The sequence below is a fragment of the Ochotona curzoniae genome, unplaced genomic scaffold, assembly GCF_017591425.1.
Source record: "Ochotona curzoniae isolate NIBS_2020 unplaced genomic scaffold, NIBS_Ocur_1.0 contig_2723, whole genome shotgun sequence".
NCBI lineage: Eukaryota > Metazoa > Chordata > Mammalia > Lagomorpha > Ochotonidae > Ochotona > Ochotona curzoniae.
The window spans coordinates 5,059,025-5,073,880 of record NW_024465573.1 but is presented as its reverse complement, the minus strand read 5'-3'; the positions used below and the strand labels follow the sequence as shown (position 1 = coordinate 5,073,880).

The window sequence follows — 14,856 nt, the reverse complement described above, 5'->3', positions numbered from 1 at the left end:
AAGAGAAGGAGAGACAGAAAGAGATCCTCTGTCTGCTTACTCACTACTTCAATGTCCACAGTGGTCAGAACTGAGCCAATTTGAAGCCAGGAGCCTGAAGCATCCTTCTCTGGGTCTCCCTAGGGGGTGCAGGGTTTCAAGACTTTAGGCTGCCCTTCACTGCTTCCCCAGACTGCAAGCTGGGAGCTGGATGGGAAGTGGAGCAGCCACTAACCAGCGCTCATATGGGGTCCTGGTGCTTCCAAGGGGGTGATAGCCAGTTGAGCCATCACACTTGTCCCTTCTTGCATTCTTAACTAGAGTATGTCTCCTTGGAAAGAAAGATGAGGAGGAAATGCTGTGATTCTTCCACTTTATAGAACCATAGTAAAATGAAATGAATGTACGTTTTGTTTTCTACTTTTGCAATGTGTTTTTAGTAATTGATAGTTCCTCAAAAGTATTTTTTCTTCTGTTATTAAAGCTTAGATTAATGTTTGAAATTATTTTATTTGATTCAAAAGTAGGTAGATATCAAAAATGCAGTAATCAGTAGTGAGGTACTTTGTGAATTGGCAGTAGGTGATGGACAAGAAAGAATGTTCCATGCTGTGGAAACTTCAGTGTAATATTTCAGTGATAAAATATTTCCTTTTGCTTTAGTTTAAAAAATCTTTAAAGATTAAATAACAGCTCTTCTTGAAGTTTTTATTTAAAGGTTAAATGAAAAAAATACATGTGAAAGGTTTTTAAAAAAGAGCCAAACTCAGGGTAAATTTAGCTGAAATTTAAAATTAAAGAAAATAGCTAAGTTATTGCAAAAAAAAAAAGTGATTGTTCGTGTTTCTTGAATCTTGTTTTGGGAAAGATAACGTAAGATTTAAATCCTTAGTTTTGGCTTTGTAGAATAATATAACAACAGTATCTTAAAGTAAAATAACTACACTTATTCCTTCTTATTTTTGTTTCAGGTTTCCCCTCAAAAAACCTATAAGGTAAGTTGTTCAATTTAATTTTATACTAAAGTTCAGGCTAAATTTTAAGGATAAGTATTTCTTTGAAATTATTGAAGGTTTTGTGCCTTTTGAGAACATAGATTTCAGAACATAGTAGTTCAGAATTTGAAAGTATCTCAGTTTTAAAGCATACAGGTGTTACATATTTCTTCTAGACTATAGCATTATTTTGATAATGTTTTCATTGGTTTTAAAATTAACATTTTAAGAGTTCAAATTCATGCTTAAGATCACTCCCTGAGAAAAGATTAATTATAAAACCTATTTTTAACTGTTGTAAACAGGTTGGGAAGTGAAAATAGATTGTTAGTTTTTGATGTATTTTGTCACTTGCATGACTGAAACTACCATTAATCATAAATATGTAAAGATAGAAAATAATTTAAACTGCTTAAATAATGTGTATGTCTACATCTACATATATACTTGCTCATTTTGTGAGATTAAAGATATTTTCCTTAGTTTTATGCTTCAGTGTCTTTTTCTTGTCATAAATGCTCACACATATCAAATGCTTTTATTATTCCAGCATTATCCAGAATACCAGTGCTAGCATAGACATTTTTATTTTTTGGTAATATCTGTGTTACAATTTTATTTTTCGCCAAGATGTGTATCCAGTAGAGGATTAGGCCATAGGGGGGAAAAATCCTGCTCTCATCTAAACTTAGAGGTGGCTGGCTAAAATTACATATTCAGATAAAAAGTTATTTTAAAGGTTGATTGTCTTTTTTTTTTTTTTAAGATTTATTTATTTTTATTGGAAAGGTAGATTTACAGAGAGAAAGAGAGACGAGAGAGAAAGCTCTTCCATCCAGTGGTTTACTCCCCGAAGCTGAGCCGATCCAAAGTTAGGAGCCAGAGCTGCTTCTGTGTCTCCCACATGGGTGCTTGGTCCCAAGGTTTTGGGCTGTCCTTTTCTGCTTTCCCAGGCCACGGCAGGGAGCTGGAAGGGAAGTGGAGCAGCTGGGCTATGAACTGGCACCCATGTGGGGTCCTGGTGCATGCAAAGCGAGGATTTTATCCAAAAGGCTACTGCACTGGGCCCTGTTTTTTTTTTTAACTGTTCTGAAGCATACTAATGCAGTGATTTAGAACTTGACCATAGTTCTATGGGTTGGGGAATGTGTTTAATTCTTTTTTGACACTGTTGTTTTTTTTTTAAGATTTATTTTTATTATTTTTTTTTATTGGAAAGACGGATATACAGAGAGGAGAGACAGAGAGGAAGATCTTCCGTCCAATGATTCACTCCCTAAGTGAGCGCAATGACCGATGCTATGCCGGTCCGGAGCCAGGAGCCTCTTCCGGGTCTCCGACGTGGGTGCAGGGTCCCAAAGCTTTGGGCTGTCCTCGACTGCTTTCCCAGGCCACAGGCAGGGAGCTGGATGGGAAGCGGGGCTGCCGGGATTAGAACCGGTGCCCATATGGGATCCCGGGCGTGCAAGGCGAGGACCTTAACCACTGCGCCACCGCGCCGGGCCCGACACTGTTGTTTTTAATGCATTAAATGGAAATAATAATGATTTACCTGTTGGAAAAAACTGTAATCAGTTATTCCTAAGAACAAAATAGAGTTTAATACTATTATCTTAAGCATTTTTTATGAGGTAAGGAGACTGTGTATCACATATAGATATCACAGTTTGAATTTTAAAACTTCCTGGAAAGTAAGTTAGCTTCATGATACTGTATAAGGTGTCCTGATTTCTAATTATAGGACACAGTTTTGGGATTTCAAAATTAAGCTTTTCAACTTAATAATTATTTTGTAGTAAACTTAGATTGCTTTGGTTAAATTTAGGCATGGAAGTATTCTGAATCGAGAGTCACCCACAGATAAGAAGCAGAAAGTCGAACGCAGTGCATCACATGATTTTGATCCAACAGGTAAAATTTTGTTTGTTCTTTGACAGAGCATTGAAAATAGCTGGGTTCAGAAAACTATAGCGTGAGTCACCAGAAAGGTTGGCGCGGCATAGTTTGGTCAGCCTTAGGACTCTGTGTCCCCTCCACTTACTCGTATAAAATAGCCTTTGGCTTTGGCAGCAACACAAACATATTTACAATTTGACATTTACAGATCCTACTCTAGAAGCATCATTTAGAGTGAATTACATTTTGAAATCTTAATCACAGTTATAGTTATAACTACTATATGTCAGACCAAGGACTTAGAGATAAATTATAACATGAGCAGTAGTATGTCAGAGTCTTTAAGAACATGTATATAGTTATTTTGTGATTTAAAAACTGATTTGTGTATATTATGAATTGGAGTGTTGGATAAAATGCAATTTTGAGAATTTATGTTGTCACATCTTAGGGTAAGCAAATGTGTAGAAGTCTTTTTTCTAATTGTTATGAGCTCAGAACTGTTTCAACCTCAGTAGTATTAATTTTTTTCTTAGAATTTTCATGTTGATGGACTTTTAATGATGAATAGTCTTAATTTTTTATGTATATGCATTGACCTCCTGTAAAACATGAATTTTTCTATATTGCTGCCTCCTGCAAACCCAGCATTTGACTTAAAAAAAATTACTTAATAAGCTTGCTTTTGTTTTTTGAAGCTCATATATGTTCTTGATGTACATATTGCTTTATTCAATTTTAATTCATATTCAGTTATATGTCCCTATGACAAAAATAACTACCATCATCTCAGATACATAAATTAATTCATGTATTTTAATTTAGCAGGCTATTTTTGACTATTTAATTGAGGGTAACATATCTTATGTATCTATAATATTTGATAAAGTTGCCCTCAATTTTGAAAAAAAAAATATTAACACTATCAAGAAAGAGAGTTCTCGGGAATGTATGGTTAATTATTTGCATTTTGGGTGACAGATGAGATGAAGTGCCAATCATTTTATGAGACATTGGTGGTGAGAGTATGTAGTAGATAACTTGTAAATACTGTAAAGAAAGAATTCTCTATTTCTAACACCTAATTTTGAAGCCATGGGGGCTCATAGCCTGTCATTCATATGATTTGTGATTATCTTGCTAGTATGGTCACATTTCTGCCCCCCGTTCATTGAAATATCATTGTTGTCATGTTTACTCTGTATTATTGCTCTTCTATGATGTGCCCACCTCCAAAGACAGATTTAGTAAAAGGTTATGCAGTAGGTCATCATGAGTTTATTACAGCTTTCAGTGCTTTGTTCATCTCTACAGTGATCAGATAGAGTAGACAGTTTTTGTTGACAATTCATAGATTGTTTGTATGTATTTTTTATTACGCTATCTTTTCTTCAATAAATCTTTACAATATGTCATTACCTGTGCTGTATTCATGACTGTTCTAAGTGCTATCATCTGTGATGTTCATACTTTGTGTTTGCACGATTTAACTTGATCATGATCCATCCTTTTTTCCCCCCATGAATTTCCCCCTTACATTGGTCTCCATATTTTCTATATCTCTCTCCTTTTTTCCCGCTCTTGTGCAGATAGCTCCTCCAAGAAGACAAAGTCTAGTTCAGAGGAGAGTAGATCCGAGATTTATGGTAAGCTGATGTAGCTAATACAGCCTTGCACCTTTGGAGCTTGCTTCATGCTGTTTGATTTTTTTTTTTTTTAAATAACTACAGTCTCTTGTGTGTGCTCTGCATGGCATGATCTACTGCAGGGAAAGGGAGCCTGGGGTGTGGCTGTGATGTGGAAGCTTAAGGTTGCTAGAAACTAACATTGTAGATTAAGAATAGGCCACATTACCCATCTTGTTTATGCTAGGAAAGTGTTGTTCCAATAGATTTGGTCAGGTTCTTCCAAACATGAATGGGCTTTTGAATACTTAGTATCTTCTTCCCGTCTGTTCTGGTGTAATGCAGATATATTAGCAGTTCTTTGGAATTTTTATTTTGCTTGTTTATTTATTTTTAATTGCCTCATCAGCTGGAAAAGTTTTTGTTGTATACTTTATCCACAATAGCAAAAATATGTAAGTATTTTACTTTACTGCTTGAAACATTTGTATCCACTTTTCAGAAGTTTCCCTGAAACTTCTTTTGAATGGGACCATTTCAGAATGGCACCTATTAGAAATACTCTTCACAAGGAGCAAGTTTAACCCAAATAGTCATCTTTTGAAATGGATTATTTTCAAACTGTATCCTGTATCCTGTACTGTAAACTGTATCCTGTATCACTAAAGTTAAAGTCAACAATGTTTATGAAGTTTGTACACATTTCTCTTTTCCATTTGCTGTTTTACCAGTCCTCTTCCCTTCTAATAAAATTTTTAAGAAAAATGAATAAGATAGGCATTGCTTGGAATCAAGACACAAAATAACCTCTAATAAGCAGTGAGTTACTTTCACTTAAATTAAAAAGATAGTTTCAAAGAAAGCCAAGTCTTATCAGGTGGAAGTTTGCCCCAGGCAGGGGAGGTTCCTTTCTCCATAAACAGAAGAAAAAAAGATGGAAGTCCCTGTTACCATTTTTAAGACATTTGACAGTTTACATCTACTGGCACTTGAGGCTATAATACCAGTAACGGTTTTTATTAAAATTCTCTGATTTAAAAACAGTTAATGCTTCTGTGTTAGACACATACTCATAGCCTTTTGCTTGGATTTTGGTGCATGTGCTTTTTCTCTGGAGTTAAACTTTTTACAGTAAGTCAACAGGAAATGTGTACTATACCTTGTGCATCATGATTATGCTTTCTCTTCCCTCCAAAATATTTTAACTCCATATAAAAATAACTTTGCAGTATGCACGTCTACTTCTGAATAAAAGATGGACTCTCAAACTGTTAAATAGATCTCGGCACTATAATGTTGGACTTCTCTGTACCTACAGTGTTAGGATACACTTAAAGAGAATGTTGGACTTTACGGACTAAACTATTGGTTTTTTGTTTGTTTGTTTTTTAAATATTTATTTATTTATTGGAAAGTCAGATATACAGAGAGGAGGAGAGACAGAGAGGAAGATCTTCCGTCTTATGATTCACTCCCCAAGATGCCGCAACGGCTGATGCTATGCCGATCCAAAGCCAGCATCCAGGAACTTCTCCCGGGTATCCTACACGGGTGCAGGGTCCTAAAGCTTTGGGCCGTCCTTGACTGCTTTCCCAGGCCACAAGCAGGGAGCTGGATGGGAAGTGGGGCTGCTGGGATTAGAACTGGCGCATTCAAGGTGAGGACTTTAGCTGCTAGGCCACCACGCCAGGCCAGGGACTAAACTATTGTTACAGTATAAGGGGAAAAAGTGAAGAGGAGGAGATGGAGGGGGAAATCCCTGAGCCTGAGGAACTGTATCATGAAAAATAATTTTAAAAAAACCAAACTTCCTCAGGACTCCAGCTCTCTGTTCTATTTGAATAGTTTCCTATAGCTTATCCTTTCCTGAGGAATATTAACATTAGCATTATAGCTCTGTTATTTTCCAATAGCCTTTGAAGTGTTATATTTCATCCCCCTTAACTGGTTTCCTAGGCCTGCGGTACGTATGCAGAAGTTTGCTAATTGCTTTGGATGAAAATTAGCAATTTGGGAATCTGACTAGAAATAGTGTGCTAATATTTTTTCTTACCAGTGATAGGAACATGACTAGTTGATTCATGCTGTTGATTTGACTATAATAGAAAGAGTTTAAGTGGTAATTGGGCAGTAAGGTGTGGTTTCTCCCCTGAGAACTCTTCAAATACCTTTTTTTGGGAGGAAGTGAGCCATGGATCCAAAAATTGTTCATCAGAAAGATGAGTTGATCAGAATAGAGTTAGTGTGCTAACATCAATCTCTTTGACAATACAAATATTTTAGCGCCTGTGTGAATAGACTGCTTTAGACTGCAGTTGCATAAGTTAAAAAGGACTCAAGAGCTTGCAAACACTGTGACATTTAGTTTCAGTGGAGGGGGCTCACATTACGAGCCCTTTGTGTTGAGATGTCTTCTCTTGGGGTAGAATTTGTTAGCTAGGTACTTACCACAAATATAGTTACAAATTCTTTTCAACAATCAGAGCCATTTTTGGAGCTGCTTGTCTTGATTGGTTAACATTGCTTATTTTAAAAGGAAACCAAGTGTTTGTTTTATATTGACTGCTTTTGCTAAGTCTCTGCCCAGTGCAGTCAATATTTATTCCATTTCCCCATGTTTGTGTTCTGTGCATTTTAGAGTCCTTTAGACATGTGTGGATGCATTTTTTGATTGGTAATTTTAATAAAACTCAACTGTGCTATTTTTCTTACTTAGAACTTTTGTAGATTACTGTGGCAAATGATTCAGCAAGAGAATTTTGAGTTACCCTACAATTTTTTTCCCAACTTCTGTCATAGTATGATAAAGAGATTCCTATTGATGGTATCATGTGCAAGAAAGTAAGCCACATCTTTTGAGCTGCTTTAGTGTGTCTGGGCTGCCTTAACAAAATAACTGTAGACTGTGTAATTTAAATAACAAAACTTGATTTTCTCATAGTCCTGGGGGATTGGAAGTCTGATATCGGGGTGCCAGTGTTAGCTGATTTTTTTATGAGAGTTCTCTTCGTGGATTACAGATAGTTGCATTCTTGCTGTGTTTAAGAGAGAAGGGAATGGGAAGCAGTAAGAGATAGAAGACAGAACCAGGGAGAGAATGTGAGAGTGCCTGAGTAAATGTGCTTGCTCTGTGGTGTCCCTCCAAGCCCTGCTATGAGAGTCTCACCTTTTTGACCTCATCCAGCCCCAACTGTCTCCAAGGTCCCTCTGCAAATACCATCATATTGGGGGTGTTGACAAATGAATATTTTTTGTAGGGGGTGAGGGACAACACAAACTTTTAGTTTATTTAACAGAAGGAAAGTGTTAGTATAGATTGTGTGTCCCTTACCCAGATTTGTTGCTACAAGAAGTAATTACAATTTTGAAGTTTCCCAAATATTGGAATATTTTCTTGTATATAATGAATTATTTTGGGAGAAGGATCCAAGTCTAAATATGGAGTTGGTTTATTAACTGTACATTTTATCGTACATACCATGAAGATAATGCCTCATAAATGCAAGCCATGAATGAATGGTTATTGAGATAAAAATTCTTATCAGAGGACCCATCAGAGGGCCCAGTGCGATGGTGTAGTGGTTAAGGTCCTCGCCTTACACACCCGGGATCCCATATGGGCGCCGGTTCTAATCCCGGCAGCCCAGCTTCCCATCCAGCTCCCTGCTTGTGGCTTGGGAAGGCAACAGAGCGATGGCCCAAGTGTTGGGACCCTGCACCCACGTGGGAGACTCGGAAGAGGCTCCTGGCTTCAGATTGGCTCAGCTCCAGCCGTTGCGGCAGCTTGGGGAGTGAAACATCAGACGGAAGATCTTCCTCTCTGTCTCTCCTCTCTGTATATCCACCTTTCCAATAAAAGTCAAATAAATAAATAAAAAATTCTTATCAGAGAAAATAGTTGAAATAAGATTTTCACTCACTGTAATTACAATTTAGAAACTTATTCCTGGGGGCCAAAGTGGTGTAGTGGGAAAGGTTACTGCCTTTGATGCCAGCATCCCATACGGGTACTTGTTTGAGTCCCAGCTGCTTTGCTTTTGACTCAGTTTCCTGCTAGTATCCTGGGAAAACAAGAACCTGTCTACCCACATGGAAGATCTAGATGAAGCTCTTCTACAGCCTGACTCAGCTATAGGCACTGGGGCCATTTGGGGAATGAAACTGCTGATGGAAAGTTTCCCTCTTTGTCTCCTTTTCTGTAATGTTGACCTTCAAACAAATAAATAAATAAATGTTAGAGTGATAGAGACAGATATACACACAAGGAGAGACTGGACTTATTCCTGGTAGTGATCTAATAGAATACAGTCGCATACTTGGAACTTAAGTCTCCTCTGCCTGGCAACATTTTGCACTTAGAATCAAGAAGCTTCTTAATCAAAGGATTATCTGAGGTCTTACTCATAAAACATGCATGTCTGGCAGCAGTTTAAAATTGGGCTGTTTTTATGAGGTTGCACATGGTCTCTTGCCACACCCATCCTTGCAGCTAATTCTTAAGAGGTGAGACTAAGAAAAGTTTGGTCATGCAGTAAAATACAAAGTGAAGAAGACCAATGTTCTAGAAGTTAAGTGTTACAGGGAAGGTTTAGCATTTTGCCATACATGTTGAACACTCCATTTTCATGTATTTGCCATTTAGATTTATAGTTGTGGCCTTGTTTTAGCAATATATCATAATTGAAGCTCAATAGTATCTTCTTACTTTTTCCAGAATCTCTCTCTCCATTCTTTCTATCCCCCTCCAAAGCATTACAGATAACTTGATTTTTTTCTCTTTCAGAATGCAATCTTTGATAATTATCTCTTGAATAGGAAGCAGTCTTTATGTTAGTTTCCAAAGACACCTTGTTATAGCAAAAATTCTCTTTTGTTTTGAAGAGGAAATAAAATTTAGAAAATAGTATTTAAATACATTTGGTAAAATATCTTTATATCTAATGGATCATTATATTGATTCATCAATTTCCAGGTAGAGTGTAATCCTGTAAAGATTGGAAATAAATGAGATTTTATAAAGGATGAGTTTGGGGAAAATGAGCATTCAAATTATTTCAGCTAAAATTTGACTGAGTTAAATTAGTGTTCTTATAGAAATATTTATCTGCATAGTTTTTAGAACTACTTTTCTTTTTGTTTAGAAGTAGTTGAGGCTGATTTACTTATCTTCCTTTTATAAAATCAAATTTTTAATAACTATTCACTGAGCTGCTATTATATACTAGAAACATAGTAATATGGAAATAATATTAAGTAAGAGAGGTAACAACAAAGTAGAACCATGAACTGTGTGGTGTAAACACCAGAAAAAGGAGAAAAAATGGTGAAAACTCAGCTTGCTTTTGATTGAGGAATTTGAAAATGGCTAATTTCCAAATAAGAGTCCATTTTTATCTTTTCCTTGTTTTGTAACTCCTATCTGTAGCGTACTCTGATTCTTAGTTTGCCACTCTCTATTTTAATGTTTTCTTTTTCTACCAAAACTCTTTAAGTTTTTGACAACAAAGACTGTAAACTGCATAATTTTGTATGAATTACAGTATCTACAGAATGAAGTGTAAATTTAGGAGCAAGAAACTCACTGCAGATGTAATTAAACTTTTTTTTTTTTTTCCAAAATGGACAGTCCAAAGATATGATAAGCTAGTATTGGTGATTTCAGTGTTACAGAGGGTGGAATTTCTCCTTCTGTGGTAGATTAAAGCAGCAAGCCGACTATTTTTCTCAGTATAATGTGAAACATCTGATCTTGAAGGAGAGGAACTGCAATAGATTTCAGTGTTTCAGAAGACTGGATTTCTGATTTGGGGGTGTTAGAATGTTTGTTTTTGAGCTAGTTTTGAGTATAAATCTAAGATAATCAGATGTCACAGGTTGATGGGGTAGAAAAATGTTAAATTTCAGTAGAATCTAAGTTATCTGTATGTGTAAGATGTGTATTCTTTTTGTAATGGTTTTGTAATTCTTATGTGTTAAAGTATATCAGAATCTCAGATTAGCAAGTAGACTTAGAATAGTAAAAGGAATCTATAATGGAGCTGAGAAAGATGAATTCAGTATTTGTACATAGCTCTTTCCCTCTCTCCTTTGTTCCTCATCATTTCCTTTTGATATAGTGCTAGGCAAGGTTATCCTGCTAACATGTTATGAATTGGAGAAAATAATTCGTAATATTTTTAGCTAATTCTAAAATATTTACATAACCCTGATATATATACTCAGTTGTTAGTGTTCAGTCAGGACCCAGGCATATTTGTTTTTAATTTTTTAAAGATTTATTTTGCGGGCCAGTTAGATAGCTCTACTGGCCAATCCTCCATTTCCAAGCACTGGGATCCCATATGGGTGCCAGTTTGTGTCCTGCCTACTGTGCTTCCCACCCAGCCCCTGCTTATGGCTTGGAAAAGCAGTAGAGGATGGCCCATGTTCCTGGGTCCCTGTACCCACATGAGGAATCAGGAGAAACTCCCAGCTCCTGTGTACAGATCAGCTCAGCTTTGGAACCAGTGTATAGATCTTTCTGTCTCCCTTTTTCTCTGTAGACCTGTGTTTCCAATAAAAATAAATAAATCTTTTTTAAAATTTTAAAAATAATTTATTTCAAAGGCAAATTTACAGAGAAAAGGACAGACACAGAGGGAAAGATCTTTCATTTCTTGGCTCACTCCTCAAATGGCCACAATGAGTAGAGCTGAGCCAGTCTGAAGACAAGAGGCTGGAGCCTCTTCCACGTTTCTCATGTGGGTGCTGTGTCCCCGACTCTTGGGTCATTTTCCGCTATTTTCCCAGGCTGTAAGGAGGGAGTTGGATCTGAAGAAAAGCAGCCAGCAAATGAACTGGTACCCTTATGGAATACCAGCACTTGCAGGTAGAGGATTAGCCTGTTGGACTATGGCATTGCGCCCACCCCAACATATTTGTAAAATTAGCTGTGCTTTTCAGTAATTTGTCTGTCTCTAATTACCTGTTTTTGAGCTTCCATACATCTTTAGACTCCCTTACTTTAATGAATTTTGTTAATTCATTGGTGATTTTTGTAAAAATTTACTTCTGTGCCAGAATACACACGAGGTCCTAAAATAATATTGTAACAAGATACAGCTCCTGCACCCTTGAGGCATATAATCTAATGAGGAAGTGACAACAAATGCGAATCAGTGTGACTCATAATGATATGACAGGAGCAAACAGGATACAGTAGTTTATAAGAGGGAGACACATAACTCCAGACTACTTATGAAAAGCTTACATGAAGATGTGATTTGTTTATTGAGAATTGCTTGCTGACTCTCATCTTCTGAATCCACTTGTAACAAGAAATCCTGTCCTTTAAAATTTACCTCTCTCTTCCTCATCTGAAGCTAATTTCTTGATCTCGTCAAGCAAAAACTTAAAAGACGCAAATGGAGTTGGTCACCTAAGAATAATTTACGTTAATGACAGGTGTTTATTAACATAAAAAGAGTTGCAGTTGATTTTTAATGATGGCATGGTTATATGAGTGATACATTTCTGAACAGGAAAATCCAAGAGTACTCTGATCATAGTAAAAGGTTACTTAACGTCATGGACCTTTAAGATTTGTCAGGCAGCCGTTTCCCCACCAGGCATCAGAAACAGACTGTTTCTGTAACTCAGGGGCTTACACAGCAACCTTTAGTGCATTGATTTTTCAGCTCTTAAAAGATGGAACTACGTGCCTGGGTGTGAAGGCTCGGTGAATAAATACCCATCTTATCTTGCAAGTGTGCCTGGATCCCATATGGGCACTAGTTTGTGTCCCAGCTGCTGCACTTGCCATTCAGCTGCCTGCTTGTGGCCTGGGAATGCAGTAGAGGATGGCTCAAGGCCTTGGGACCCTGCACCCACTTGGGAGACCTGAAAAAAGCTCCTGGCTCCTGGTTTGGGGTCAGCTCAGCTCTGGCCATTTTAGCCACATGGGGAGTGAACCTGTGGATGGAAGACCTTTTTCTCTGTCTCTGAATCTGCCCTTCCCAATTAAAAAAAAAAAAAAAGAATAAATCTTAAAAATAAAAGATGGGAACAGGAAAACTAAAAAGCATAAATACAGTTTGAAAAAATATATCCAATGTTACATTTGCCTTTTTTGTTTATTTTTAAAAACTACGTGCTTACTTGGAAGAGACAGAAAGGAATATGGACAGGAATCTCTTATTTGCTGGTTCATTCTCCAAAATATGTGCAGTGGCCAGGCTCAATCCAGGAGTTGTGAACCCCATCTGAGTCTCCCTCGTGGGTGACAGGGACCCAAGTACTTGAGATGTTACCTGTTGCCTCCCAGTATACATATTAGCACAAAGCTAATAATAAGTCAAAGTAAACTAGGACTCAAACTAAGCACTCTGGTATGAGATGTAAGATATCCCAAGTGGCATCTTAACTACTGTGCCATGCTCTCACTCTGATTTTTTATTTTTAAATGCAATATATACTTTGTTTTGAAATTTCAGATAATATTAAGTTTTAGGATGTGTATGTTTTTTAAAATAAGCATGTATTTTGGGCTCAGCGTGATGGGTCAATTGGCTAATCCTCCAACTACAAGTGCTGGGATCCCATATGAGTATGAATTCATGTTCCAACTGTTCCATTTCCCATTTAGCTCCCTGCTTGTGGCTGGGAAAGCAGTCGAGGACAGTTCAAATGGGACCTTGCAACTGCACATGGGAGACTGGGAAGAAGATCCTAACTCCAGATCCTAACTTCAGATCGGTCAGCTGTAGCCATTGCAGCCATTTGGGGAGTGAACCAGCAGATGGAAGATCTTTCTGTCTCTCCTCTGTAAATCTGCCTTCCCAATAAAAATAAATAAAACTTAGAAAAAGTAGAAATTAAGCATAGATTTAAAAAGTTGTAAAGATCTGGTGCTTGTTTTTGAGGTTGCCTGTTCACTTATTTGATGAGGTACTGGAGATTTATGAGGAGTATTTGAAAGTGTATTTACTTGAGAGGCGATAAGATACAGACACATGGATAAATACAGAGAGATTTCCCATGTGCTAGTTCATTCTGCAATTTGGACTGGTCCAGTTGAAGTTAGGAATGAGAGTGTCTCAATCCATATAGCCCATATGGATGGCAGAAACTGAAGTGCTTTTGTCAGTACCTGCTGCCTCTCATGGTGAGTGTGAGCAAAAAGCTAACACTGGGGAGTGGAACTGGAGCTTAGATCCAGGCTCTCTCTGGGAGGGGTGTAGCTTCATAACTGCAGTCTCACTTACTAGGCCAAAGGGATACTTTTTACTCGATTTTGTGAGTTCATATTCATCATATTTGTAGTTTTCTAGTATCTTGAAGAACAGAAGAAAAAGATTGAATTCTGATGAGTTGCCTTCTTTCTGCTCTTATTTATAAGTATTAATCAGTGAATATAAATCCTGTTTAGTATTTAGTAGCTCTAGAATTAAGGGATAACCCATTGGAATGTGGAAAATCAATTCAAATATAGAGAAAAGTCAAATAAGAGAAACTTGAAATTTACAGTTTGATATTTTTGATAAGCAGTATCTTCAAAGAATGATGATTATAGGTAAGGTACAGGACATTTCAAGCACCCCAGAAAGTTTCCTTTTCTTTTGAGTTGTTCTCATTCTTCTTTCCCACTCTGCTCCTGGGCGGCTGCTGTTCTGTGTTTGTTGCTATAGTTTAGTTTTCCCTGTTTTACATTGGAGTCATTATGATACATACTCTTCTTTGTGTCTGGTTTCTTTTGCCTGGGGTAATGTTTTTGTGATTAGTCCATGCTTCTTGTATGTATGGTAGTCCTTTATTTTTTTCTTTTCTTAAGTAGTAATTCATTAAATGAGCATACCACAATTTATTTATACCTTCATGTTTTGAATTGTTTTTTGCTTTTCGCTTTCATGAATAACAATGCTGTGATTTCTGTAAACATGAGTTTTCATGGCTCTTGGGAGTGAAATTGTTGAGTCATATTGTAAATACTTGCTTACTCTTATAAGAAATCTCCAAACTGTTTTTAGCAATAATATGAGAGTTTCGGTTGCTCCATGTGCTTGTCAACACTTGATATTATCAGCCTTCTAATTTTTGACATTCTGTTTGATGTTTAGTTGTATCTGCTGTGATTTTAATTTGCATTTCTGATGGTGACAGAGGCTAAGCACTTTTTTGCATGCTTATTGACTGTTGGTGTGCATTCTTTGTGATGTGCTTATATAAATCTCCAGCCCTTAAAATTTGTCCTTCTTGTTGAATTGTGTAATTATATACATATATTTGTGTGTGTATAAAATCTGCAATAAACTGGTGATTAAGATGCTCACAACCTGAAACAGATTACCTGGGTTCAAGTCCACCTGCAGTCCCTGATACCAGCT

General features: G+C 37.0%; 1 protein-coding gene across 8 annotated transcripts in view; it reads left to right on the top strand.

Annotated features, from left to right (window-relative positions):
- The window catches only part of ARHGEF12 (Rho guanine nucleotide exchange factor 12), a 142,324-nt gene that overhangs the window by 56,952 nt on the left and 70,516 nt on the right, over window positions 1-14,856 (top strand). For 6 of the 8 annotated variants that reach the window (XM_040976815.1, XM_040976808.1, XM_040976816.1 and 3 more), the window contains 3 exons: window positions 951-974; window positions 2,800-2,885; window positions 4,460-4,516. Coding sequence is in view for 3 of the 8 variants with exons in the window: in XM_040976808.1 (XP_040832742.1) it covers window positions 951-974; window positions 2,800-2,885; window positions 4,460-4,516 (167 nt within the window). In the remaining 5 variants the exon portion in view is untranslated. Of the gene's footprint in view, window positions 1-950; window positions 975-2,799; window positions 2,886-4,459; window positions 4,517-11,326; window positions 11,364-14,856 lie in introns of those variants that run through there. The other 2 variants (XM_040976809.1, XM_040976814.1) reach the window with 2 other exon arrangements.